General features: G+C 59.9%; 1 protein-coding gene and 1 long non-coding RNA gene across 2 annotated transcripts in view; both read left to right on the forward strand.

The window, feature by feature from the left end:
• FOXK1 (forkhead box K1) overlaps positions 1 to 27,913 on the forward strand; it is a 59,625-nt gene that overhangs the window by 18,228 nt on the left and 13,484 nt on the right. The window contains 1 exon segment of the mRNA XM_047779451.1: positions 24,543 to 24,728. Coding sequence (XP_047635407.1) covers positions 24,543 to 24,728 — 186 coding nt within the window.
• LOC125127004 (uncharacterized) lies at positions 772 to 2,654 on the forward strand. The gene is made up of 2 exons (XR_007134842.1): positions 772 to 1,852; positions 2,348 to 2,654. It is a non-coding gene; the product is annotated as an uncharacterized LOC125127004 (long non-coding RNA).

Here is a 27,913-nt window from a genome sequence, read left to right on the forward strand (position 1 = left end):
CGCACTCACACCCCTTCTTCCAGACTTAGCTCTCTCTCAAGGGACCCACAAAGACCCCTCAGTGTTCTGAGCATTTTTTGCTGGGTCTGCAAATAATTTTTTTTCTTTTTTTTTCTTTTTTTTTTTTTTTTTTTGGTCTTTTCTAGGGCTGCAGCCACGGCATATGGAGGTTCCCAGGCTAGGGGTCGAATCGGAGCTGTAGCCGCTGGCCGACGCCACAGCCACAGCAACGTGGGATCCGAGCCGCGTCTGCGACCTACACCACAGCTCACGGCAACGCCAGATCCTTAACCCACTGAGTGAAGCCAAGGACTGAACCCGCAACCTCATGGTTCCTAGTTAACCACTGCGCCACCAGGGGAATTCCATGGGACTGCGCAAGTAACACAACAGCTCATGAAAAAATAAATAATAATCTGGTTTATATTTTGTCTGACTCATTGCATTTTCTCTGTAAAGATGAAAATTAAAACGTAGAAAACTGACAGAACACTGTAAACCACCTGTAATGGAAAAAATAAAAATCATTATAAAAAAAATTAAAGCCTAAAGGAGTTCCTGATGTGGCTCAGTGGAAGCAAACCCGACCAGTATCCATGAGGATGCGACCTTGCTCAGCGGGTTCAGGACCCGGCGTGGCCGTGAGCTGTGGTGTAGGTCACAGACGCGGCTCGGATCCCTAGTTGCTGTGGCTCTGGCGTAGGCCGGTGGCTACAGCTCTGATTCGACCCCCTAGCCTGGGAACCTCCATATGCCGCACTTACGGCCCTTCAAAGAAAGAAAGAAGGAAGGAAGGAAGGAAAAGAAAGCAAATGAAAGCCTGAAAGCCCCTGTGGAGAAGCCTCGCTGCTTAGCCAGGCCCAGTCCCCAGGGCAGTTGAGAGGGACAGCGTCCAGCCTCAGGCAGAGTTTTTCCCTGGGGCCTGCGGGGCCGGGTAGGGACCAGCGCTGCTCAAACAGTAAAGGAGAGACAGGCCACTGGGGATTCAGGCCGGGGCCGGCTGTGTCGTGTCGGGAGGGTGGGTACGCACCCCTGAGAGGGTCTGGCTCAGTTTTTATTTCAGAGCAAACTGTTCTGATGAATAGGCCGTCAGGGATAAAGTGATGGCTTTGAGGGTGCCACTTACATAACAATTAACCCGGTTCCGTTTATCCCAGCGCTGCTGGAACCAGGCTTCTCTCCGTGCAGTTACTCATCTGTTTTACGACCCAGTTTCCCCAAGTGGGTCCTTCCTTCCCTGCTGTGCTCAGACACCCGCGGAGCCCGGGGGAGCCCCAGTCCTCTCCCCACGTCCCGGGGCCGTGGGCTGCTCCTCCGCTTCCCCTTCTTCGGAGTCGTGCGCGCCCGCACGTTGTCCCTCGCGCTGTGTCAGGTCCTCTCCCAATTCCGAGTGAAAGGGGAGGAGAGACGGGCCAGCCCAGGGCTCTGGGGACAGGCTGGGACCGGGGGCGGGCGGGTCCGGCGGGCCCAGGGCCTGAGGAATGCGCTCTCTCAGAGCCTGAGCCCGGAGCCAGAGGAGGCCCTTTCACGTGCTGCCCCTGTGTTCTGTTTTGGGTGCTGTCCAGGGCGGCCCGGGGGTCTCTAAACAAGTCCCGTGGCTTTGTAAACAGCATCTGGCTGCCAGCGGTTACGCCTCCCCTGGGCACCCTGGCCTCCCTCCCGACGCCCGGGGCCAGCTTCGGTTTTATCCGAGACCAGCGGTCAATCCGAGCAGATCTCAGAAAGCGAGCCCTCCCTCGGGGAAGGTTGACGGGGTTCCAGGCCGGCTGCACCTTCCATCACCGAAGGGGCCGATCTTGGTTTCGTGAGGAATTTTATGGGACGGGACGCGAACAGAGGTGAAGAGAGGACGGTAAGTCGGCCTGGTGAGGACACAGCGGTTTGCCCCCCCGGCGGAGACGTCAGCCTGTGCGTGTGGGCTGGGAAGGACTCTTCTCCCCGGTACCCGGGAGAAGCCACAGCAGCGGGCGCTCCCCCGGCCCACTCCCCATCCTGTGCTGGGGGTCCCTCGATGCCGCTGGCTGCCCCCTCTTGGGAGTTTGGGGGTGAGGGTGGCAGTGAAATGGTGACAGGTGGACTCCAGTGAGCGCCTCCTTTGTGCCATCAGATGCCATCCGCCTGGCTCCCCCTCCCCCTCCCCCCTCCACTTCTCCTCCCCCCCCCCTCCCCAGTCTCCCCCCACCTCCTTTCAGGGTGTTTCCTGGCTCCGGCCTCGTGGGGTCCATGTCATCTTTATGCTCTTTGGCAGCCTCCACACTCCACACTGCCTGTGCTGTGTCACCCGCTTCCTTGCCCAGGTCCCAGGGCCTGTCTTCTTGGACAAACCATCATTTGCTTTTGTTCTTAGGGCCAGTGCAGGGCCAGGCACTTGGACCAAGAGCTCGGTGACTGTTGGTGGCAGAAGGGCCGACGGGCGTGGCCAGGCCCTGGGGACCCGGGAGCCATCCGTCCCGCCCTGGGCCCCGGCCTCCAGGCAGAGCTCATCTGAGGACCAGGCTTCTCCCCACAGGCTCGGACTGCGTCCTGCAGCGCCTGCAGTAGTTGCTGCTTTCATGGCAGCACATGTGGTCTGCGGGCACGAGAGGGTGAAGTTTCAGAATTTAATTTTGGTAAAATCGTGAACTAATTTTGCCACCATAAAGTTGGAATTGCCAGCTGTGCTGTTGGCCTGAACCCCTGAGAGTGTGACCCTGCCCTGTGGTGTCCCCTTGCCTGTGGGTGGGGACAGCAGGGGTAGGGGAGGGCCCCGGCTGCCCGGGGTGCGCAGCAGGCCTGAGAAATGACTTTTTAAGGTAAATTGTGCGGTGGCAGGTTGACTCAGCAGCCGTTTTTTATGGTTTTCACTGTCAGTTTTTTAAACAAAATCCAGCCCCGTTGTTTCCTCATCTGAGGCGTCAGAAGGTCAGCGCGTACACCAGACGCTCCCTATGCTGTGCGGGTGACTCGCTGGCTTTGGAGCAGGGGACCTGTCTCCTCTCAGCCTCGTGTCCTCGACGGGAGAGCAGTGCAGAGGCTGGCTGCCGCCTCAGAGAAGGTTCTGGTGGAGGTGAGTTTCCTTCCAGGACCCCCACGCCGGCTTCAGGGACAGCGCGCCTGTGGGCCCAGAAAAGTCCCCCACTGCCGCAGGACAGGGGCCCTGCCGTGGAGGGGGCGGCCGGGGCAGGCCAGCCGCTCTGCAGCCAGAGGGCCTGATCCAGACGGTCTGTGTGGCCGGGCCAGGCCCCCCGCCCCCCGAGAGTTAGCGCGCTTCCACCCCTTCCACGCTCGAGTTCCTCCCACTCTGCGGCCGTCGCTGCTCGTGGCTGCTTTCCCCCTTCTCGCCCTGTTCTGTGCCGCTCCTCCTCCTGGCTAGAGGCGTGCAGCAGGCGCTTGCTGGCCCCTGCCCCAGCCCTAGGGTGTGTGGACCTCAGGAGTTTCGGAGGTCGGAAGGGCCCTTGGGGACACAGCAGGGGCCCCAGGACCTGAGCGATGACAGGCTACAGGGGGCCACGCTGGGCTGGATCCCACAGCTCCTGACCTGTAGTCAGCATTGCGCTTTCTGCTAAAACAGCCTGTGCTTCATGATGGTATGTACGCCTCAGCCCGGGTTTAGTCCGTTCAGGCCGAGAAAGGATGTGCTGGCATCTGTCCAGCAGGTTGCACCAGGACCAGGAGGGCGGTGGGTTCCTGCTCTCTGCGTGCGCAGCTCCCCTAAAGCAGAGGCCAAGGCCGAGGGCTCATGGCTGTCGGTCAGGGAGGCGAGGGTGGCCTGACAGATGCACCAGTGGCTCAGACCCAGAGGAGCCAGGCCGCCAGCGGGACGCTTTGGAGGCTCCAGGGAGAGGCAGGGCCGCCAGCAGCCGCGGGGGGCGGGGGGCGCTGTGCGCAGGAAGCCCCGGGGGAGTGAGGAGACCAGAGTCACTGCGGTGCGTCTTGGCCTTGACCTCGTTCCCTGACGGCACAGCAGGCACCACCTCAGTGTTGTCGCCGGGACCCGGTGAGGTGGTGGGGTGTTCCCCGCTTGACCAGGGAGGGACCTGGAGTACCTTCCCCAGTCACACAGCTCTGGGTCACCAGGCCAGGCGAGGCTCACGGGCATGGTCACCAGGAAGTCAACGCTCAGATGTGCTGTCAGGAAGTGCAGGGAGAAGGGGTCAGGGGTCAGGGCTAGAGACGTGAGCCGGGCCTTGGTGAAGTTGGGTTTGGTTTCAGGGGGACTCCGGCTGGGAAGGGCCGGGGGCGCAGGCGGTGGGATGTGCTCTTGGAGGGGGGCTGGGGGGTGGGACTAGAGCTCTGGGCGGGGGCTCAGGAGCGCTGCTCCAGCCGGGCCGGAGCTGAGCTCCGTTCCTCACGGCCTTTCAGGTGGCTGGTCTGTGCTTCTTTGTTACGTGCCCGGAAGCAGGAGACGGGCCCGGAGAGTGGGGGTGAGGTCCCAGCCGGCAGTTGGCGGGTCAGACTCCACGCCTTGTGCTCGGTCCTGCGGGCCTCGGGCCGGGTCCGGGTTGGTGCCGGTGTGTGGTGCCTGATTCTCAGACGCGGTTCCATTCGGTGGAAACACCGCCGGTGCCGTGAGTCGTGTCTTCCTTGCGTGTAGTACTGATGGAGCTGGTTTTGAACAGTCCAGGGCAAGGATGGATCTGCCCTCTGGCGAGCGAGGCTGGCCTTCTCCAGGGCCTCCCAGCACCTGTCACGCTGCGTGTCCAGACCAGCAGCTGCCGGTGGTGGGTGTGACAGGTCAGCCTTGCTGTGATCACTTACCATCAAGGAGGACGCGTGTCTAAGAGGCGGTCAGACCCATTTGTTCTGCCGACGTGCGTCCTTGGGAAGAGATGCCAATAGCTGACAATCGAACCGCCCCCTCCATGAATTCTGGGTTTATCCTTGTCTTGAGAAGGGCCCTGTCTACGCTTGATTTAAACATGCCAGCTACCTGGCTTCTCATCTTACAGCTGGGTTTTCATCCGCCCCCCCCCCCCCCTTTGCTTACACGCCCCTCTCTTGGATGGGTGATATTTAGTTCTGTTTGTGCTTCTGAGCTCATTCAAATCCGTTTATGATTAAACACTGCTCAAACCGCTGGGGTGAGATTTATTGACACAGAGCAGGGCTGATGAGGATGGGGTGCTCAGGGCCGGGGGTGGGTCCTTTCTCTCTCTGCTATTTATTTTCGCTGGACAGGAGATGACTTTTTTTTTTGTTTGTCTTTCTAGGGCCACACCCACAGCATATGGAGGTTCCCAGGCTAGGGGTCGAATTGAAGCTATAGCCTCCGGCCTGAGCCACGGCCACAGCATCACTGGATCCAAGCCACATCTGCAACTTACACCCGCCACAGCTCACGGCAACGCCGGATCCTTAACCCACTGAGCGGGGGCCAGGGATCAAACCCGTGTCTCATGGATACCAGTCAGGTTCGGTAACCACTGAGCCACAACGGGAATGCCAGCATTTACTTTTAAATTGTGCTTACAGCTCTGTGGCTTCTGCAGAACTCCAAACAAGATTTCCTTTTGAAATTATGGTAAGAACATGGATAGCGGTCAGTACTTCTAAGGAGCCCCTTTGGCTAATAAACTTCACATCCAGATCCATAGGCAGGTACCGTGGCCCAGGTCATTTATCCACATACATTTATGGCTTAAAAAAATCTCTCCTCTTGCTCTTCGTTTGCTAGTTCCTAACATCTTTAAGTAGTCAACAGAGAAAGTTCGTAGCTGTTCATGGCCCTTAACTGTATACGCTTGAAGTAGTGGGAGAGGTTTCTTGGGCGGAAGGGCTCAGGGTGCCTGCCCTCGGTCAGCTCCGGGGGACGGGACAGCCCGGGGACAGCCGGGCGCCGCGCAGCCCCACGGCTGTCATTCTAGGAGCGCTCCGGGGCCGGCTCCCTGCGCCAAAGCCGCGCTCCTCCCGTGTCTCCCCCGGCGCCGAGATGATCTCTGAGTCCGTTTCTGGGTGACCCCGGGCCTCGGCACAGTGACCAGAGGTGGCGGCGGCGGCGTCCTCTCTGTAGGTTCAGGGCATTCTTCGCCCTGCCGCCCTCCCCGGTACCGCCCGCGTCTTCTCGCGTTCCTGCTCCCCGGTTTGTCTTGTCTTTGCGGCACGTCTCACAGATTCTGGTGTCAGGATTTTCTGAGGAGGTGCCACGTGCCTGCAGTGCAGAAGTCCAGGGTTTGCCGTGCGTGGACTTTCTCGGCCTGTGGCCCCAGCCTCTGTCCCCCAGACCCTGCTGTGTCACCCTGGGTGGGCGGCTGAGGCACGTCCGGGGGCGGCGGCGCTGAGCCAGGGCGCAGCGGGGGCGCCCGCGCGGAGCCACTCGTGGGAGGCACGTGCAAGTGTAACGCCCTCTGCGTCCTCCTGAAGCTGGGGCAGAACCGAAGCTGCAGTGGCGACGAGCCGCCTTGCTGGGGTCGGGCCAGGGGACCCTGTGGTCTGCCGCGTCTGCTGGCTTCGTCCCGTGCGGAGCACTGAGAGGGAGAGCCGCTGGACTTGTGCTTTGGTGTCTGGACGCTTCATTTCAGGGAGGGGTCGTCGCCAGCAGCCCCCACCTGTTGGCAGAGGGTGTCTCGAGTGAGGCCGTCGGGGTCGGGCCTGCGTGGGGTGTGGGCCCAGCTCTCAGCTCTGCTGGGACGCGGGCCTCCTTTGGCCAGTGGCCAGGCTGGGGAGCCTCGCCCGCGAGGGGCCGTCTGTGTGTCCACAGTCAGCTTTGACTGAGCAGAGCCAAGTTCGGATGCGTGAAGAGGGTGGTTTGTCACACGGTGGCCTCGTGAAACGTGACCCTGCGAACTCTCTGTTTCTTGCCGTCACTGACCGCTAGGAGCCCGGCCGGCCAGGTCAGCGCGTCGGGACCCCTGGGCCCGCTCGCTGCTCACTGCGGGCCCACCGGCGCCAGTGCTCACACCCGAAGTGGCTTCCCCGAAGATCCAGGACTGAGCGGAAGCGGCCCTAAACGGTGGCTGGGCTCGGGTGGCACTGCCAGCCCTCACTGTCGACCCCACCATCAGGAATCTGTAATTGAGGGGCCGGGAGGAAGGACCGCAGGGCAGGGGTCTCTCCTCCGAGCCCGTGGGAGCCATGGCCCGTGTGCGAGACGATGTCCCGCATCCCGGTGGGCGGGCGGCAGGGGCTGTGCACACGGGCAGGACACCCAGATGGCCCCGCGTCCTCGGACACGATGCCCCGCTCCAGGGGCAGAGGGCCGGCCGGGTCCGTCCTCCTCCCGGCCCCGCGGGCTCCCATCAGGCGAGGGCGCCCCCCGCAGCCCGCAAGCGGGAGGGTCAGCCTTCCCATTTCAGGGGTTTGGAGCAGGCTTACAAGGTGAGGGACAGCGACGTCTGCAGGCTTAGTTTTGTGAATTATTTTAAGCCGATTGCTCGACTCACCTTTCTCTTTTTAAATAAAAGTTAAAACCCGTAGGTGGTTTGTGTCTGGTTTTCTGAGTGAAGCACCTCTCCAGGGGAGGGCACTGTAGCACGGGGGCCAGAGGCGCTGAGCCCCTGTCCCCTGCCATCCCCTGGGTGTGGGCAGCCCCTTCCTCTCCCTGGGAAATCATTTCCTCATCTGTCAAAAGCAAGCGCTTGGGCGTTCCCGTCATGGCGCAGCGGAAACGAATCCGACTAGGAACCATGAGGTTGCGGGTTCAATCCCTGGCCTCACTCAGTGGGTTAAGGATCCAGCATTGCTGTGAGCTGTGGTGTAGATCAAAGACACAGCTTGGATCCCACATTGTTGTGGCTGTGGAGTAGGCCAGCAGCTCCAATGAGACCCCTAGCCTGGGAACCTCCATGTGCCGCAGGTGCAGTCCTGTAAGGACAAAAGACCAAAAAAAAAAAAGCAAGTGCTTGAACCGCATCTCTCGGCACTGTTAACTCAGAAATCTTGCCGATGTCTTTTTAGCTACAGCACGTTGGTCCGTGTTCCTGTGTCGAGTAATGGAAACGTCTACAGGATGTGCAGCCCTCAGCATTGAATTGATAACGCGTCTGGGTTCTCGTCTCAGGTGGCTCGGGGGTGTCAGGTTGGCTTTCTCCCGTCACAGACATAGTGGGATATTAAGCATCTTCACTGTTCCCTTCTCTTCGTGACGCGTGTCCGCTTTATGTGAACCTGCCATGAGCTTCTCACTCCCTCTCCACGATGTTGTGGTTCTGAGGTTCAGGGAGCAGATGTCCCGTGCACGTGGTGTGGTCAAGGGTGGGTCGCAGCCCACGGGCAGCCCTTCCTCAGTGGTCCTCACGGTGGGCTCGGGCTCCCCGGGTGCCCTTGTTACTTGGAGGTGATAGCAGCTGCGCAGGAAGTTGTCAGGATGCCGGGAGAGGTCCCCTGCGCGCCTCGGCCACTTTCCCCACTAGTTACCGCTTAGGTGACTCTAGGACAGTATCGAAGCCGGGACGCTGACACGGGTGCGATGTGTGTATGTGGTTTTGTGTCACGTGACCACACGTGACCACCACCTCTGCCAAGACACACCACTACTCCCCTACTCCCTCGTGTGCCCCTTAAATCACCCCGACCCCTCAGCCCCCGGCACCCAGGGCTCCGTTCTCCATCTCTCTGATTTCTGTTTTGAGCTGTTAAACGGAATCGTACCTGCCTTAAGAGTTTGGCTTTTCTGGAGTTCCTGTCGTGGCTCAGTGGTTAACGAATCCGACTAGGAACCATGAGGTTGCGAGTTTGATCCCTGGCCTTGCTCGGTGGGTTAAGGATCCGACATTGCCGTGAGCTGTGGCGTAAGTTGCAGATGCAGCTTGGATCCCGCGTGGCGGTGGCTCTGGCGTAGGCCGGTGGCTACAGCTCCAATTAGACCCCTAGCCTGGGAACCTCCATATGCCATGGGAGTGGCCTTAGAAAAAGGCAAAAAGACCAAAAAAAAAAAAAAAGAGTTTGGCCTTTCCAAACGCAGCCCCACGCGCTCTACCCAGGCCGCGGGGGCCGGCGCTCGTCCCGTTTCGTTGCTGAGGCGTCCGTGTCCACTGGGTGGGGTCCCGCCGGGTTTACTCCCCCGACTGAGCGACGTGGTGGCTGCTGGCGGCGGAGCTGCTGTGACCAGCAGGCAGGCAGGGTCGGCAGGGGCCCTCCTCCTCTGGGAATGTGCCCGGGAGTGCAGTCGCCGAGTTGTGTGGTCAGCGCACGTGGAGGTCAAGAAGCTGCGCTGCGTCCTCGCAGCATCGGTGGTGGCGCTGCTCTGTGGCAGCCGCTCTTCCGGGTGCCCGTCCCTTTGCGTTTCCCGACTGGCTGGCGGTGCCGCACGTCTGTTCGTGTGCTCCTTTGCCATCGGGTGTCCTCTGCGTGGAAGTGTCCCTTTGAGCCTTTTGTCCACTTTCTAACTGAACTGTTTATGTCTCGCGGTTGGGCTTTGAGAGTCCTTTCCACGTTCCGGGTGGTCCTCTGTCTGCTGTCTGGTTTGGCGTCCCTCTCCCAGCTGGAACCTCGGCGTCCTCCTCTGATGGGCTCTTGGTCCAGCAAGTGTTTTAAGTGTTGACAACGTCCAGTTTGTGGTTGTTGTTTTAAATGGAGCACGGGGAGTTCCCGTTGTGGCTCAGTGGTTAACAAACCCAGCTAGTATCCATGAGGATGCGGGTTTGATCCCTGGCCTTGCTCGGTGGGTTGGGCATCTGGCATTGCCATGAGCTGTGGTGTAGGTTGCAGATGGGGCTCGGATCTGGCATTGCTGGGGCTGTGGTGTAGGTTGGCACCTACAGCTCTGATTCGATCCCTACCCTGGGAACTTCCATATGCCTCAGGTACAGCCCTTAAAAGACAAAAAAAAAATTAAATTAAATTTAAAAAAATAGGGTATGGTTTTGCTGTTATGTCTTCATCAAGCCCTAGCTACCCCATTTTTTAAAAAATTTTTGAGTTGTTTTCTTCCCAGGGATAACCCATCATTTCTCTCTGGCTACTCTTTTTTTTTTTTTTTGTCTTTTTGCCATTTCTTGGGCCGCTCCCGCGGCACATGGAGGTTCTCAGGCTAGGGGTCGAATCGGAGCTGTAGCCACCGGCCTATGCCAGAGCCACAGCAATGCGGGATCCGAGCCGCGTCTGCAACCTACACCACAGCTCACGGCAACGCCGGAACCTTGACCCACTGAGCAAGGGCAGGGATCGAACCCTCAACCTCGTGGTTCCTAGTCGGATTCGTTAACCACTGCGCCACGACGGGAACTCCTCTCTGGCTACTCTTAAGACATTTTCTTGGTCTTCCATTTTCGAAAGGTCGGTGTGCATTTCTTTGAGTTTGTCCTGCTTGGGGTTCACCATCTTCTTGAATCTGCAGGTCTCCTTTGTTGCCACATGTGGGGGCTCTTCAGCCGTTTCCTCGCCCTGCCCGCCTTCTCTTCTCCTCTTGGGACTCCACTGTTGGGCCTCCTGTCCTTGTCTCACTGGCCCCCGAGATCCAGGCCTTTTTTCAGCCTCTTTTCTCTGTGTGGTTCAGGTTGGGTGCATTTTACTGTTCTGGCTTCAATTCACTGATTACTTCCTCCGTTCTTTTCATCCTGTTTGAGCCTGTTCATTCTGTGCTTTTTTCAGTCACTGCATTTTTTAGTTCTGACCTTCCCTTTGGTTCCTCCTTATCCCTTCCTTTTCTTGACTGAGGCTGTCCATTGAAGTTTTTATGACAGCAGCTTCAAAATCCTGGAAGGATGGCTCTTCCCCCCGTGCCAGCCTGTGTTGCTGTCTGCTGGTGCTTTTCCCATTTTGTCTGGAGTGTCTCCTCCTAATTGGGGTGTAACCTTTGAGGACTTGGGCTCTTATTTACATCCAGTGCTCTATCAGCACTCCTCTCACACTGCTCTGGGTGGGGTGGGTGGTCCCACGTGGCCACCAGTGAAGTCGAGATGGAGCCAGGCACACACATCCTGCTCGCACCCCAGACCAGCCTGCTGTCTGCTCTCTGCTCTGCCCTGTGTGTCCCTCAGTGGGGATGAGCCCCAGACTCTCGGGACCGCGTGTGCCCCCGTGGGGATGTTGCGATTTGCAGGGCCTTGTCTCCATGTGGGCCCAGCAGACCCGGTGAGCCAGCAGCCTCACTCTGTGGTGCCGTCGTGTCCCTGCCATCGTGTCCCTGCCACCTGTTTCAATGTCCCTCCTCCCCCAACAGCCAGATGCTTCCCAAGAATCAGCCAGACCTGCGGGAAACTGACTCGTGAACTGCATCTTCCCATTCAGGCACCTTTTTTTGTCCTTTGGTGAACTAAGTTTTACCGTTTTTCTCCATGAAGGTATCGCACACCTCCGAGGCCCTCTTTTTGTTCTCTTGTTGTGATTGCGGCTTTCAGGGTTTTCTACTTAGTTAATGACTGTCTGCAGTGGAAATCTGGGTGCCGTTACTGTCGCCGTAAAGCAGGTTTCTGCCCGAATCCGGCTGTGCTTTATTGTGAAGCAGCTCAGAGTCACACGGGACCCCGGGCTTTGTGGAGGCTGCGCATCATGTGTGGCCGGCGGAGTGGATGGAAAAATCCCACCAGAATTTCCCAGGCAGCCCCTGCGGCTTTGTGGCCTCTGACCAGGGTGTGCCCGCCCCCGGCAGCCTTGGTGAGCCCGTGGCGCTCCCAGAGGCAGCCAGGCCTGTTTCCTGTAGGCGGGCGGGTGTGGGCGCTTCTCCATCTAAACCACATAAAGAATTTTCTTCACCTGGAGAAGGAGACTGATTCCAGCCCCGATCTGTGAGTCCTCACAGCTGGCGGCTCAGAGGCACTTGTCCCGTCTCCCCGTCCCTTCTCTCCCGGCTGCGAGGGCTGCGACTGCGGGCAGGAGGCCTGGCCCCCAGCCCCGGGGAGGGAGCGCCAGGCGTGGCGACATCTCGGGAGGAGAGGGAGGATGAGGGCCTGGTGGGGCCTCTCTGGGCGCAGCCACTGATGCCCAGTGGGCCTCGGTCAGGCAGCCCTGGGCCAAGAGGCCAAGGGGGGACAGGGTGGGAACGGGGTGGCATCCCAGGGGCTGGGGGCCCGTCAGGCCGGGCTCAGAAATGTACATTTCCCCCCCAGGAGCTTTGGACAGTTTCTCAGCGGAGCCAGGACCCAGCGGGTTCCAGGCTCTCGCGGGGCCTGTCCTGCCGCCCGGGAGGGGGGCTGCTTGGGGAGGGGGGCCTGCAGGAAACCCTCAGGGCTGTCTGGTCACCCAGGGAGTGGAGTCCCCAGGTGCCGGAGCCGATGGCAGAACTCCTGTTTGGTGTGATTGTTTTTCCACTTGGTCCTTTTGGCTCTTCTCCTCGAAGGTGTGTTTGTCATGCTGCCTCGCGCCCGTGGGAGCGGGAGCATCGCGCACACAGTTGTAAGTGAACACGCACAGGCGCCTGCAGCCGGCGGGGCGGGTCTCTGCGCTGCTGGGCACTGCGGGCAGGAAGCTGAGCCGTGAGGGCCCCTGCCCGGCGTCGGACGCATGTGTGGGCCTTTGCCTGGAATTCTCCGCTTTCCCGTTTCACCAAAACCAGAACGCTCGACGTGGCTCACCCTTCCCGGCCTCGGCCCTTAGCAGGAAGCGAACGCGTGGCGCCCAGAGGCCGCGGCGGAGCCCTGGCGCCCGGCTCTCCTCGCCGGCGCGGCGGCCGCGGCCCACCCGGCGTCAGCCCTCGGCGTCCGAGGTCTCTCCTCTTCCTCTGACCGGTGGGCACGGTCCCGTTTAAAAGGCCCGCGGCTCGCCTCGGACTGCACCGAAGCGTCGGGGTAGATGCTCCCCTGGATTTTTGGCCACGGAGCCGAGACGTTGGGGAGCAGGTGAGACGCAAGGACGGTGGCGAGAGTTCTCTGCGCGGTTCAGTTTCAGGCTCGGGCTTCCGAAATGAAAATGCAGGCCTGACTCCTGCGGGAGCCGGGAGCCAGGAGCTGGGACCCCGCTCGGCCCCTCCCGGGGCGGTGAGCTCAGCAGGGACCTCGTCCATGAGGTGACAGGCGCTCGGTCCCGGGCTTGGGGCTTGGTGGTGTCCTGGCTGACTTAGCGGGCGGGGTCAGAGGTATGTGCCCCAGTGGACATTTGATGCCCCTGCCCAGAGAACCCTCAGCGGACAGGGCGGTGGCCTGTCCCCGTCCGTCCAGTGCCCTGCTGTCCAGCTGGGGACAGTCCAGCGCCGTCGCTCTAGAAACTCTCGGGGGCCGTGCGGATGCTCAGCTCAGGCCCTGACGCTCGGTGTGGTACTGCCTCAGCCAAGGAAGGGCCTGCGAGTGGGGTTTTTCCTGAAGTCCTGGCTGGACGACTCTGGTGCCCCTGCTGGTGACTGTGCTGAGAGCGGGGCCGCCGTGCTGGCCACGGGCTGCCTGCGTGTCGCGTGGGGCCTCCTGATGCGTTACGGGAGGTTTTCCGGGCCTGAGAGCAGAGACCTGATCTGCAGGAATGTTGTGGAAACTGGCTGCCTTGCTCCGGGGGCTCCTGGCGGCCCTGGCCCCCGGCCCCTCACCCCGGCTCTGCGCGGGCCCCCCAGCTTCTCCTCTGTCCCTTTGGTTTGGGTCCCGAAGCCCAGCCACAGCCCTCTGTCGGGGTCTCTGCATGAAGAACCTCCTGGCGTGGGTGGCAGGCAGGGCACCCCAGACTGTACCCCGGACGAGCGGTGGCCCTGGGTTCAGATGCCAGCGCCTCATTTATTAGCTTCGTGCTCTCTGAGCCCGGTCCCTCCTCTGGCATCTTCTTGGGACAGAGCTGCTGTGGGGCATCGCTGCTCCCACCAAGCGACGGGAGGAGCAGGAGAGAGCTCGTTGGTCAGCCCTGCCCGGCGTCACCGGCTCCGTCTGTCTTCCCGGAGCGGCCTTGTTTTGACGGTCCGCCGTCAGCACCGTCTTTGAATTCTCTCGCTGGTTGGACACATGCGCCAAACGACCGCGACCGCGCGCCCTGCACAGGCTGTCGTGCTGGCCCGTCCGGGGCCCGTGACTCCGTCTCAGGCCTCGGGGACGGTCCCCGCGGGTGCGGCACGCGAGCGGTGAGGTGTTGGGCTCTCGAGCTGAGGTTGTTCCAGGGATTACATTCATTTTTAAGAAGCTGGGGTGACCCGGCCTCTCTTTCTGGCTCTGGGAGGCCCTTTGCCACGCTGGGTTCTGGGGCTGCTGAGGGGCGCTGGTGCTGTGCCAGCAGCCCTGGGCCCCGCCCTCCTCCCTGTGTCCTTGGGACTTGGCAGCGGCCTGTGGCTTGTTTTTGCTTCAGCAGAGAGCGCCAGCTTATTTTCTTTTCCCAAGTCAAACAGTTTTGTTTTGTCGGAAACGTGCAGCAGGCCGAGGTCTGGCGCCTGCCGTGTGTTGAATGTAGGCCGGGCACGTCTGTGCCACCACTCCTAGAGGTGCGCACGCCTCAGGGCCACCCCCTCGCCCGGTGAGGATGGTGGGAGGGGGTAGGGCAGTGGTGCCCCCTTGGGCGCCATCTGCCTCTCCAGGGGCTGCCAGCCACCATGTCCCCTTCTGCCAGTAGTCCCCAGGGCAGGGGTCGGGACACTGGGGACGTAGACACCCGGGGAAAGTAGGGGGAGGGGAGGAAAGTGGGCTTGGGGTGGCGCCCGCACCCCCAGAACCCCACTCACCAGCATTCCGGGGCGCATTCAGCTCCCCCACTAAAGCCGGGGTTCCTCTGGGTGTGGGAGCTGCTCCAGAAAAACGTCCTTGGCCTTCCCGCTAGGAGGCCCTTGGGACTCCCGCCCTGTGTCCCTGGCTGTGGCCTGTGGTGGGGACAGAAGGCAGCAGCGGGTGGATGTCCGCGGGGGCGGGCAAGGGGGACTTCTCAGTGCTGAGCCCCGGCTAAGAGCAGGTCGGGGCGTGTTTTGCTATCGGGAGCCTGGCCTGCAGGTGGCTCCACTCCAGCCCCAGAGCTGGACCTGCCCTGATGCCGGCTGGGTTGACTCCTCCCTCCTGTCGCCTGTGACACCGTCCTGGGCACTCTCACGGGCTTCGGTTCTTCAGGGAAATGGGCTTCTCTGCCGGGGACCTGTCCCCGTCCCTGCTGGCCTCCGACCGTGCAGGGCCGTCTCTGCCAGGTCTCGGTTGGTGCCTGTGGGCTTTTCTAAATTAGAAAGGTGAGCTGAGCTCAGGCGCGAAGCAGCCACTGTTCCTGTTGTGTTTTCACAAATGGAACTTTCTTCTTTTCCTTTTTTTTTTTTTTTAATTGTTATTTTTTAACAGCAGGGGCTGTCTGCTCTCTTTGGATGTGGCTTGAGTCTGTGTTCGGGGTCCCTGTGGAGCTGAGCGGCCGTCTTTGAGGCTGGGAGGAAGGGAAGGTCCTGGTTGGGACGGTGGCACCGGAGGCCCTGTGGGTCTGAGGACAGCCCTGTTCCCGCCCTCACACTCGCACTTGGAAGGACAGGCCCCGGCTCCAGCCCTCCCATCGCGGCGGCGGCGGCAGAGATGGCCCCTCTGGCAGCACCTGCCGGGCTCTGCCTTCGGCTTCTGAAAGCATTCCTTGCCCAGGTTTAAGGAACTTGGCCTTGCGGAGTTGCCAGGACCCAGAAAATAAACTCACCGAGCGGAGTTGTGCTTTGCCCGCTTGTTCTCCTCCCGCCAGGGCAGCAGTGTGGCAGCTGCCCTGCCCTAGAGCCTCTTCTTTCTGCCCCTCGCATTTATAGGAGCTGCACGGAATCCTTTCTGTAACATCCTCAAAATACATGTACTTTTTGGCTGTGTTTTTCCCCCCCAGGGCTGAACCCCCTATGGAGGTTTCCAGGTGAGGGGTCTAATCGGAGCTGCAGCCACCAGCCTACGCCAGAGCCACAGCCACACCAGAACCGAGCCACGTCTGCAACCCACACCACAGCTCACGGCAACGCTGGATCCTTAACCCACTGAGTGAGGCCAGGGATCGAACCCGCACCCTCATGGTTCCTAGTGGGGTTCATTACCACAGAGCCACGACAGGAGCTCCTTAAACGTAACTGAAGAGTCCAGAGAAATGGACTGTTTTGGTTCGTTCATACGCTAACCTGCCCGTGGGGGGTCACCTGGCACGTGTGCTGAGGGCCGAAGCTACTCTGTAAGTGTTGTTATGTCGTGTTACATTATTTCCCTCTTACTGAATATGCTGTATTACGCTGTTTCACACTGATGAAGGTTCCGGCAGTAGACTGTCAATTGTGCAGATTGTTCCGAAGTGGGCCCCCCAGCAGCTGACAGGGAGCTCTCCCCCCGCCCAGAATTCAGGTCATCTCGGTGGGGTGGGGGTGGGGGGATCTGTGACCCGAGGACGTGCCCCCCGGATGGGCCGTCTCCGTGTGACTGTGCTAGTTTCCCACTTGGTGCCCGTTGGCGTCCGGGGGCTCCTGTGCTGGCCGGGGTCTTCGTCTCCGTGCCCAGCGCCCTGTCCTCCGGGAGGGAGGGAGGGAGGAGCTGGGTGCCGAGCGGACCTGATCTTGGCATCTGACTTTGGTGCGTGTTCAGACAGGCAGGTATTCACCCCTGCACGTCCGCTGCACCCCTCCCGTGCTCAGTGACATGTGACCTCCTGGCAGCCTGGCCCGCGGGGCAGCAGAGGGGCAGCGGGGCCCTGCGCATGCAGTGTCTCCACGCGGGGCAGCGGGGCTGGCACAGACGCAGCTCTTTGACGCGAGCCTCTCGGGAAAAGCCGTGGGCGTGGATGCGCGTGGGTAAACTGGCCGCTCCTGCCCTCCACGTGTGACAGAACGACGCCAGACCCACGGATTGGGCTGGACACGGAGGCGGCCCGGCGTCCACACCCCGGAAGGTTCTCCGGGGGTCGGGTTGTCTGGTCATTCCTCTGGGGCTCAGATGCTGCGTTTTCGCCTCCCCTCTGTGTCGCTGTGCCCGCGGGGAAGGCGTTGATCTGTCTCGCTCAGTGGTGGATCCCTGCTCCTGGGCACCTGCACGTGTGTGAACGGGATGGGCAGCTGCCAAGGTGACGCTCCCCTCCAGGGCCCCCCCTCCAGGAACCCGTGGGCTGGGAGGCCCCTCAGGGCTGAGCAGGGCGTTCAGGGCGGGCTCTGTACTGGGGGTGGCCTTTGGGGACAGAACCTTGAAGGACGGGAGTCCACTGGCATGAGACCAGTGTGCTTGGTGGCAGCCTGGCGCCCGGAGGACTGGGTGCAAGTAGGCCTGTAGGTGAAGCTGGCTGGACCTGTGAACGTGGTGCTAAGTCAGCAGCGAGGGAGACCCCCGGGCCCTTGTGTCACCTGTCACTCATGGTTCTGCCGTCCTCACGTCCGTCCGACGCGGCGCTGCTGTGTCTGAGGCTCGTCCTCCGAGAGCCTGGCCTTGTGGTTGACGGTGCGGCCTCCAGCGCCAGATGCCCCTCAGTGGTGCCCATTCAGCTGGCACTGAACTTGAGGAAGTCCGGACACTCAAAGTGGTAATTCTTTTTTTTGTTTGTTTGTTTGTTTTTGTCTTTTTGCTATTTCTTGGGCCACTCCTGTGGCATATGGAGGTTCCCAGGCTAGGGGTCGAATCGGAGCTGTAGCCACCGGCCTATGCCAGAGCCACAGCAACGCGGGATCCGAGCCGCGTCTGCGACCTACACCACAGCTCACGGCAACGCCGGATCGTTAACCCACGGAGCAAGGGCAGGGACCGAACCCGCAACCTCATGGTTCCTAGTCGGATTCGTTAACCACTGCGCCATGACGGGAATTCCTCAAAGTGGTAATTCTGACCTTTGTTGCTCTTCCATTCACCCAACTGGATGATCTTCGGTATTTTTCAGACAAAGTTGGAAGGTGTTTGTTTTTCCAGATACATCTGACTTTCTGCCACTAGATTTTCCAGACTAAAGCTTGAGAGCTCAGCCTACAAGGTCAATTTTTTTTTTTTTTTTTTAGCAGTTGAACTGGAAGTTTGAATGTGGACGTTCCCAGGCTAGGGGTCTAATCAGAGCTGTAGCCATTGGCCTCCGCCACGGCCACAGCAATGTCAGGTCTGAGCCACATCTGTGACCTATACCACAGCTCACGGCAACACTGGATGCTTTAACTCACTGATCGAGGCCTGGGATCAAACTTGACCCCTCATGGATACTAGTCAGGCTTTTAACCTGCTGAGCCATGATGGGAACTCATGCACAGTCATTTTTGTTTGTTTGTTGTTTTAAGGCTGATGCTTCCCCACCGAGAGGGCCTGGGGCAGGCCCTCCCAGGTGCCTGCAGCTCTGCTCTGTCCAGGACCAGGCCGTGGGCAGCTTTGACTGGTGGTGTAGGCGAGGGCCTGCGGGGGTGTCCTCTGCCTAGTGTGGGTACCAGCACGCGTTAGCTGTCCGGACAAGGCCTTTGGAAGTTTGTGGGTGTGTTGGGGCCTTGCAGGGGGTGCCCCGCCTGCCTTCCGGGAGCCCCGGCTCTCTGCTTCCTTCTGTCCTTCCAGGTTTGAGCCTCTGTTCGGATTATCCACTCTGGCAGTGCTGGTCCAGGTGTGGACTCCGCAGGCTCCAGCCTCCTCTGCTCATCTCTGGTTTTGTTTTTAAGTCATTCTAGAGGAATGTGTGACCTTTTTTTTTTTTTTTAATAGAAATGGCTATTTTAGGTCAAAAAATAAAATCCTTAAGAAGGTCAGAATCCTTTGACTTGGGGATTTGATATATAAAAGCTTTTTCCAAACCATTTCCTGAACTGTCTTATTTTTCTCTGGCGTTCTTACAAAGCTCAGAGGCTCCGGTGCCGCTGCTGGTCTAATTGCAGACTTTATGTAAATGAGAATTGTTTGTGGGCCCAGGCCCATCCTGGGGAAGGTCTCAGATGGCCTGTGCCTGCAGTAGCCAGGGGAGGATGGGAAGGGCAGGGCCGCCGAGGGCCTGCAGGTGGCCGTTGGAGTACCCTGAGCTGTGCCCCCGCATCAGCCTTCCCTTCAGCGTCTGGAGCCCGGAGGCCTGGCTTAGCTTATGCCTGGGCCCCGAGGGGCTTTCTCCCTCCCCCAGAACCAGGCCACGGTGGCAGAACTGGCCAGGTTTCTGAAAGACGCAGCACATCTTGCAAAATTTGAAAATACTAGTCATCAAATGTGTAGCAGCTTTTTTCCCCCCCTATCGAGCCTTTCATTTCTTAAGGGATACAGTTCTAGAGTTAAAGGACGTTTTGAAAGAGGTGAGTTCTCCAGCAATAGCACCCTCACCCCAGGGCTGTTTTCACTCCTCTCACCCCACCCCACGTCCCAACCCCCATCCGTCTGTCCTTCTCCCAGGAAAACCCCCGGAGCCATGTCTCCAGACCGTTTGGTCTGTGCCGTTGTCATTTGTCAGCGTGTCTTCAGCATTTTTAATGTTCCTCCACGGGCCAGTCTCAGTGTGTGCCTGTTGCGTGTAATTGCTTTGCCTGGATGACTTCACTGGATACTCAGGAGAGCCTGTGGCGTACACACCATAAATACCCCCATTTTCCTGACGGGAACAGAGCCGATGCATTAAGAGATTCTCCCAGAGACACACAGTCCTGGAAGGTGTCTTTGTAAATACCCACATGGTATTCCTCCGTGAACGTGCACCGTGGTCCCTGCAGCCTTTCCGCGCAGGGAGCTCTTCAGCTGTTTGGAATCTGGGTGTAGGTTCGGGTTTTGCAGGAAGGTCAGAAGGGCACGCGTGCGGTGCATCTCTCCAGTATGTAACCGTCCTGACGTGGGCCGAGATGACGGCTCCAGGCTCTTGTTTTGTTGCTCTGTCACCCGGTGTCTGTCGTATGGCCCATCGTGGCTGCTCCAGCTCCTGCCATCACACCCACATTCTGGCCAATAAGCAGGGAAGAAGCCAAGAAGGCGCTCTCTTCCTCTTAAGGGCCTGGATCATTTGGGTCCCGTTGAGCTGCACCGTCTCCTGGTTGCCCTAGAGGCAGAGAAGTGTGGTCCTCAGGTGGGCAGCCGTGTGCCCAGCAAAAGCTAGTTCACCACTGAAGCAGGAGAGGCTGCGAGGCTGCCGTAGTCCGCCCTTTTGGCCCCACCTGTTTGTGACCTTTCTTCTGACATGAAAACCACCCTTCCCCGTCGTCAGCAGAGGTGGCCCAGGTCCCACCCACCGACAGCACCCCAGACGTCCAGGACCTCCGTTACGACTGCGCCCCTCCGTCGGGCTGCAGATGGTGGCGGATCGGGAACCGCTCTGCCGAGCGGAAGCAGAGGAAGAGAGGCGGGACCCACCCTCCCTGGTCACAGAGGGTCTCAAAAGCACCCCAAAGGGGCAGGTTCCAGGGGCCCCCAGCAGCCCCTGGGTCCTGGAAGTTCTTTTGTCCTCCAGCCCCTGGCCCCTGCAGTTTGCTGGAGGCAGTGTGCTTCCTGGAGGGGTGGCTTTTCCCAGCAGCGAGTCTCGGGGCAGGCACGACGCGCGGCAGGGACCTCCGGGGACAGGCTGCGCTCTTGAAGCTCCTGGCCCTTCTCTGCCTTGGGCTGGGGCCTCTCTGCCTAGCTCACCCAGGTCACAGCTCTGTCGAGGCCACTGAGGCTGCAGGCTCGGTGGACTCTGTCCCCCACCCCAGGCTGGTCCCTGTTGTCCAGCCGCAGTGCCCAGCAGCGGGGCCTGGCCCCACGGAGTCTACTCCTGGTCACTGCAGGGTCCCGTTGGCCTCGGCACTGGGAAGGTGGTCAGGTTTCCAGCCTGCAGCCTCCTGTGTTCACGGTGTGTGACAGCACCGGTGACTCCTGGCCAGCACGGTCTGTGACGTTCAGGAAGCAGGGGAGTGTCGCACGGAGCCCCCAGGGCCGGGTCTCGGGGTCCCAGCCTCCCTCCCCACCGCTGCCTGAGAAGGGGTTTCCTCTGCAGCGTGGCCCTCACCCAGATGTCACAGTGCCAGGCCTGCGCCTCCGGAGCGTTCCTGTATTTGCTCCGTCTTTTCCGGGAGGTGTGCTCAGGCCTGTGAGCAGCCGTCCTCCTGAGGTTTTCTTGTGTCACGTTTGCTATACCAGGGGCCTCGCTTTTCCCTAGAGGAGCCTTTGGGGGCCTCAATTGGCGAGGGCGGTGCCCTCTCTATCTGGGGACGCAGGGACACGTGTGCTCCGTGTCCTTTTCTGCTCCTTGGCTGGGTCCTCCAGCCCCTCCCCCATGCTGTTGGGCCCCTGTCTCCCTGTGGGGGGCGCCCCCACGCCTTGCGTCTTTCTTTCTGGCCGTCTGTCCATTGGTAAGCGTGCCAGGTGCTGTGGGCACCCACAGACGCCAGCGCGGGCTGTCCCCAGGGTGGATTGGAGACGGGGCTGTCCTGGTCACTGTGTGGGTGCCTGAGGGGCAGGCTTTTGTGGTCCCCTCTGCAGGGATAAAGGGGACAGGGCAGGATTTGGGGCTGCGACAGCTCTGGAGACAGATAGTCCATTGCATTCATTTAAAAAAAAAATCTTTTCTGGAGGCCTTTGCGTGTATTTTTTTGTCTGATAATGTCCTATGCCTAAGATGGAATTGCTGGCATTTATGGTGCTGCCACTGAGGATTAAATGATGAGGAGGGGATGTTTACTCTTGGTTGCTGGGGCAGGTGGTGGGCTTTCTCCCTGAGGACAGGACGGAGGTACAGGTGGGTGACAGCCTGAGTCCCTGAGGCTCATTAGTGGCTGAGCCTGCGGGGCCAGACCAGCTGATTGGGCATCTCTGACCTGATGCTGAACAGGGCAGCCGCTCCAGGAGCCGAGGCACGACCGGTTGGGAGCCCCAGCTCCCAGATGCCCCAGGGAGACCCGGAGAGCCAGCCTGGGCGTGGGTGCCGCAGGGCGGAGCAGGCGGCCCATTGAGTTGTGCACATCCGTGGTTGGTGGTGGATTTACCGAGCCGTGCGCCCATCACCCCAGTCAATTTCAGGATGTTGGTATCACCTCTGAAAGAATCCCCACGCCCCCCCTTCCCCAGCCCGGCGACCACCCACCTGCCGGCCGGCTCTGGAAGCGAGGGCAGAGTCTTGCAGGGACCCTGACAGTGAGGGCAGGTGCTCGGGTTTGGACTGAATCCGGAGCACCTTCAGGAGAGGAACTTTAATTGCAAAACACGCTCATTAAAACTCCCGCTAGAGCCTAAAGCAGAACGAACTGTTTTGGGGAGAAAAGTAATTGGCAAACGCCTGGGGAGGCGTCTGTTTAAAATTAAGTAGCTTGCCAGTGTTTTCTCCTCCTCCGGGGGTCGGAGATCGGCTGCCTCAGGATAATCTTGGGAAGCGTGAGTCAGGAGATGCTTTTCTAATAGCTGCACGGGCAGTAAATACCGGGAAAATGTCACAGTAACGCCGTCACTGGAAAACCCTCGTTCCAGGAGGAAACTGTCCTGCTCATATCAGTCAGCGGCGGCGGTCGATTTTGCTGTTGAGGACGTGCCCAGACCCCTGGTGCCAGACGTGTTCTGTTTTACTGAAGCCCCTGTCTGCGTGCGCGTCCCATCCAGTGTTCCGGATTTGAACTGGAACGTGCCTGGGGGTGAACCCCCTGCCCAGCGCATCCAGGGCCGCCGAGGGGCGAGGGCAGGTGGCCCCGAGTGCTGGGCTCGCTTTGCCTCAAATCCCCGCCGTCTCTCCCCATGGGTGATTCTCCGAAGCCAGGCTGTGGGGAGGGGGGCGCCTGAACGGCCTCCCGCGCCTCCCTGCTCCGCCAAGGCCAAGGCCCGCAGGCGCCCACCTCTGCCCGGAGCTGTTGTCTCGGGGTCACCCGCCTCTTCCCTTCTTCACCCCAAACCCCAGTGTCGAAGATGCTCACCTGGCTGGTGGCCTCCGTCAGAGGCCAGAAGCCACATCCTCTTTCTGGTTGGCCTCGACGGTTGTAGTTGCGACATGAGCTCGAGGTTGTAGTAGGATCTCAGGGTACCACAGGGACGTCCACGGCACAGGAAGTCAGAGCTCCGCGTGTCTCGGGCGGAGAATAAACTGTAGCTTGTTTTGTTGCTCACTTGCAGCCCTTGACGGCAGCCACAAGTGATAAAGGGCCATAGAAACTGTATTTGAAGGTTCGTCACCATTTGGCCTTCCTCCCTAGCCGCGGTGGAACAGGTGTGTGTGTGTGCGCGCGCGCACATGTGTGTACACAGACACCCCTTCATGCAGCCCTGTTGTCCGCAGGTGGAGGTCCCCTGTATGGAGCCCAACCCCAGGCTCAGGGACCCCGGGGGCCCCCCTGGGGCTTGGCTGGGGAGGTGTGTTGACCCTGACTTACAAAAGCCGGCTGGCCTTCAGCTTTGCTGAGAGCATCGGCCTCAGAAAGCAGCGGAAGCAAATGGGTGACGTAACGCTCTCGCCAAAATACTGACGGAGGAAATTTCCATTGGGCTGTGGGGAAACTTAAGAAAGCAGAAAGGCCACCAGCTGTTTCACCGCAGCTTCGGAGAAGAGCGGGGAGGCTGACTCTGGGGAGAGCAGCGCGGCCCCAACAGCAGAGCTGTGGGGGTGGGGGTGCCCTTACACAGCCCTCCCCACCCTCAGCCCTGACATTTGTATGTGCCGGCTGCACTTCGCAGAATCAAAACGGCATCAGACAGGAAAACAGCCTCGGCTGACACGGTGTCAAGATCCCTTTGTTCTGATTTTAGATTTGGAAATAAAAACCTAGCATCTGTGGGTCCGAGTGTCCTGGAGCCTCAGCGCTGGCTGCAGGGCGCCGCCTTCTCGGCCACGGCCGGCCCCCCTCCACTCCGGGACCTCTGGAAGAATCCGTACTGCCAGTCGCGCCAGTTTGAGCTGCTGATGTTTTCTGTGGGATGCGGGCAGTGGCTTTCAGTGCAGTGGCTTGTGCTGCTGAGCTGTTTCATGAGCGGCGGGTCTTCCCTGGCGGAAGGCTTGCGACATGCTGTTGGCAGGCAGGGCACGTGGTTCAGCACCTGCCATGTCCCTGAGCCTGTTCTGACCTGTTCCTAAATCTTGTTTCTTAAAAGCTGTTTTGCTGCGACAAGAGGGACTTCAAGGGAAGGGCCATTTGCTGTGTCCTGGGCTGGTCGGAGGTGCATTTGCTCCTTTGACTTTGAATTTGTCTCGTCACTGACCTGAACGGACCGGAGGTGACTTGAACTGCCCAGGCCGAATACCAGGGACTTCCTGGTGTGGCCCACGTGTCTGCTCACCACCGTCAGCTGCTTGCAGCTAACCCACAGCTTGGCCGTCAGAAGGCGAGCTGGGCCAACAGAGCCCACTTCAGGCGCAGACATTTGCCAGGGGGGAGACGGGCCCTGGGGCCCTCTGTGCAGGGGGAGAGACCGGGCGTGTGCACCGTGGAGCTTGGGCAGGTGTCTGCCAGTGGAGAAACGAGGCTCTTGGGCCTGGAGGCCAGATTGGGTGGTGGAGCCGGTCCCCTGCCGGGTCCTGCGCTGGGACCCGTCGGCCTGCCTGTGGGTCGTGCCACTGCTTGTCGGGCGGCGTTTGCGTTCCGTCTTCTGAGTCACGGGCCTCTTTCTTCAAAACCGCTTCCTGGACGGCGACCGTGGCACCCCGGTTTCCCACAGAGCGTTTGTTCTCCGGGTGGTAAATCCACGTGGTGACCAGAGCGGACAGGAAGCAGGTCCGTCTGTCTGGAACCCAAGTTGCGGGTGACATCAGGGGCTCCCGCTGGGGATGCAGGACTCTGCTGTCCCCGCACAGCCCAGGGAGCCCCTGCCAGGGTGGGTCACGGCCCAGAGCGCCTCTTACCAGGGCTGCCGCTTGGTCCTGTGTGAAGCCAGGACCCCGTTAGCCAGGGGGCTGGGCTCCCTCCCCGGGCCTCACGTGCTGCTCTCCTCCCATTGCAGGTGCACCTTGCGGTTCCCCAGCACCGCCATAAAGATCCAGTTCACGTCCCTGTACCATCAGGAAGAGGCTCCGGCGTCCCCCCTGCGGCCGCTGTACCCACAGATCTCGCCCCTGAAGATCCACATCCCGGAGCCGGACCTCCGGAGCTTGGTCAGCCCCGTCCCCTCCCCGACCGGCACCATCAGGTGAGCAGCCGCGCCGCCCGGCCCGGGCTCGCGGTTTCCTCTGCAGACTCAGGGTCCCTGTGCTCTAGAGGCTCGTCGGAGAAGGAGGCGCAGTTCGGTGTTTTATACACCGTGTTCCTGGCAAATTGCCTGTGGATGGAAACTCTGAAACTACTTCAAGTGCGTCAGGGGACCTGACTACTTAAAACCTTTGGAGGATTCTCTTATAAAGTGAAAAATCACTGCCAGCCTCAAAGTGTGTATCAGGGCCTTTTAAAAGCCGGCAGAGGCATCATTTTTTCAAGACAGTGAAAACCTAGAAGTAATGTTTGGATACCAGGAGTCCAGGGACTTTGTTTGCCTGAGCTTCATTTGTAGAGATCCCTTGTGACATTTGAGAAATTAATCTAAATTTTTAAGAAGGTCCTCAAGCTTTCTTATTCTTGGCGTGTCATACAAAGAGAGCCCCCGGGGAAGGTTTCGGGGTGAAGCACGTAACCAGGCAGGGAGGTGGCAAGCGAGTGGTTGCTCTCAGGGGCAGAAGTGCTTCTTGTAACATCGTTGTGCTTGGGTCAGCAGCCGAGGTCCTATGCCATCTTCCCCTTTTGTCACAAAGCCTGTCGGAAGATGTGTATTTGAAAATCAAGATGTGATAAACTTTTTTTTTTTTTTTTTTTGCTTCTTAGGGCCACGCCTGCAGCATATGGAGGTTCGCAGGCTAGGGGTCGAATCGGAGCTGTAGCCGCCGGCCTACACCACAGCCACAGCAGCGCCAGATCCAAGCCATGTCTGTGACCTACCCCACAGCGCATGGCAACACCGGATCCTTAACCCACTGAGCGAGGCCAGGGATCGAACCTGCCACCTCCTGGTTCCTAGTCAGAGTCCACTGCTCCAGGACGGGAACTTCAAGATGTAATAAGCTTTAAAAGAGTTCACTGCTTCATTAAGGAAATGAAACTGGAGGAGTTCCCTTTGGGCCTCAGCAGGTTAAGGACTCAACGTAGTCTCTGAGGACACAGGTTTGACCCCTGGCCTTGCTCAGTGGGTTAAGGATCTGGCAGAGCAGCATAGGTCACAGACACGGGAAGGGATTGCTGCGACCAGCCTCAGGGCCGCTCAGCTCCAGCTCTGCTGGAGAAGCACCTTGCAGAGCGTGGTTCCCAGAGGCACCCCGGGACCGGAGGCCTTTTCAGGGGGTTTGTGAGGGCAAGAGCATCTTCATGTCGAGAGGGAGATCCCACTGGGCCGACGTTTGGTGGAGCCTGGTCTGTGGTGGCAGCCTGGGGCCACGCCAGCCCCAAATGCACTGGCGCCTGTGGCGCCCAGGGCCACATCCACCAGCAGGAAGAGAAAAAGCCAGTTTCATTTCGTTTGTTTGTCTTTACAGCCGCGCCTGCGGCATCTGGAAGTTCCCGGGCTAGGGGCCGATTCAGAGCCCGCGATGGGGCCCATGCCCCCGCCACAGCAAGGCCAGATCCGAGCCGCATCCGGCCCTGGCACAGCGCTGCACGTGCCCTGTTGTGCTTCCATCCTTCCTGATTGAGTGAGGCGTCTCCCTGAGCTCTTCTCAGATTTCTCGCAATAGCTCTGCTCTCCAACCCAGAACTTCAGCCTGTCATCACATTGCTCTTTCAGACACCTCACCGGAATGTCATCTAAAACTTGAGCGCCCCACTCACGTCTGCAGTTAAGCTGTGCTATGAAAATGCCCTTACACTTAACTCATGTGTGTATGTAATTTATGTGGAGACACAAATTATGTGGAGGTAAACAAAGCAGCCACTTTGCAAAAGTCTGGTGGTTCCTCAGAACGTTCAAGGCTTATCTTAGCACCCGGCCACTCCCTGGGTCCGTGGAAACTCGTCCCTGAGCGATCCTGGCAGCGCGAGAGCATTCCCGGCCGTGGGGACAAGTCCCATGTCCATCCGCTGCTGAGTGGAGAGGCGGTGTTAGGGCCACCCAGGGGAGCATTATTCCTGCACAGAGCGGCTGGGGTGCCGACGCATGGTCCAGCCCAGGTGAGCCCTGGGGGGTGACCCCACGCAGAGCAAAAGAAACCCCTCCCCAGAGAGCACAGGTTGCACGATCCCGTCGGTATGAAATGTCCAGAAGAGGCAAATGTGTAGAGGAGGAAAGGAGGCAAGGGGCTGCCAGGGGCTGGGGGTCAAGAGGGTGACTCCTGGCTGGGGTGGGCTTTCTTTCTGGGGCGAGGGCAAGTGTCTGGAGCGAGGCGGCAGCCAGGTCCGCGGGCACGGGAAAGCCCTGCCTTGAACACTCTACGCGGGGGGCCCGTGCAGCCTGTGGGTCACATCTCGGGGAGGCTGATGAAAGCTGTTAGGCACTGACCCTTTGTCCCGCAGCACCGGGAAGGAACGCGGGCCAGGCATGCCTCAGGGCCCCTGGGAGCCCAGAGCTCGCGACAGGCGTGTCCTGTGCTGGGCGGGGTGGGCCTCGGAGGCCCTTGCCTGTCCCTCTGGGGAAACCAGAGCAGGCGGTCAGCCTTAGGCAGGCGTGGGATTGTTCATCCGCCGTTTATAATCCAGTCCCACGGACGCTTTTTAAGGAAGAAGAATGCTTTGCTTTGTACCTGGGGGTTGTCATAAAGTAAGTGTTTCCCAGGGGCATCTTAAATAAAGACCCTGGCCAGCGGGCTCAGCTATTCCGGCGGAGCTCCCCGCGCTGCACTTGCTCTGGTCGAAGGGAGGCGGCGGTTGTAAAGGAGCCCAGTGAGCCGGGGTTGGTGGCGCTGTTCCGAGAAGCCGCAGCGGGGCCCAGGCAGGCGCCGGGTTTATATTTAACTTGCTCTTGGGGCTGGAGTGGGGGCTGGGGGTGCGTCCCCACCCTGGCCTTTCCCTGAGGCTGCCGGGGGCGGGGGGGGGGGGCGCTCTCCTCTAGCTTTTCGTCTGCTGGAACATGTTTTGGGGGAAAGTAGTCACTTGGAGACTGGCTCTTTCACTTTTTGGCCCTGAATTAAGTGTCACAGAAAAGGATTTCTGTTTACATCCGTTTATCTTAGCGCAGCGGAATTCGATTGAGCGTCTCCAAACCTCAGAGGCCCTGAGGTTGAGCTGGCCGAGATCCTTTTCCTGTGCTGCTCTTGCGGGGTGGGGCCGGCGTGTTTACCAACAGCCTTCCTCTGGGCGGCCCGCCCCGCGCGCCCCGTGCTCCCAGTGCTTCCGGCGCGGGGGCTGCAGGAGCGGGTC

Source organism: Phacochoerus africanus, chromosome 5 (assembly GCF_016906955.1).
Source record: "Phacochoerus africanus isolate WHEZ1 chromosome 5, ROS_Pafr_v1, whole genome shotgun sequence".
NCBI lineage: Eukaryota > Metazoa > Chordata > Mammalia > Artiodactyla > Suidae > Phacochoerus > Phacochoerus africanus.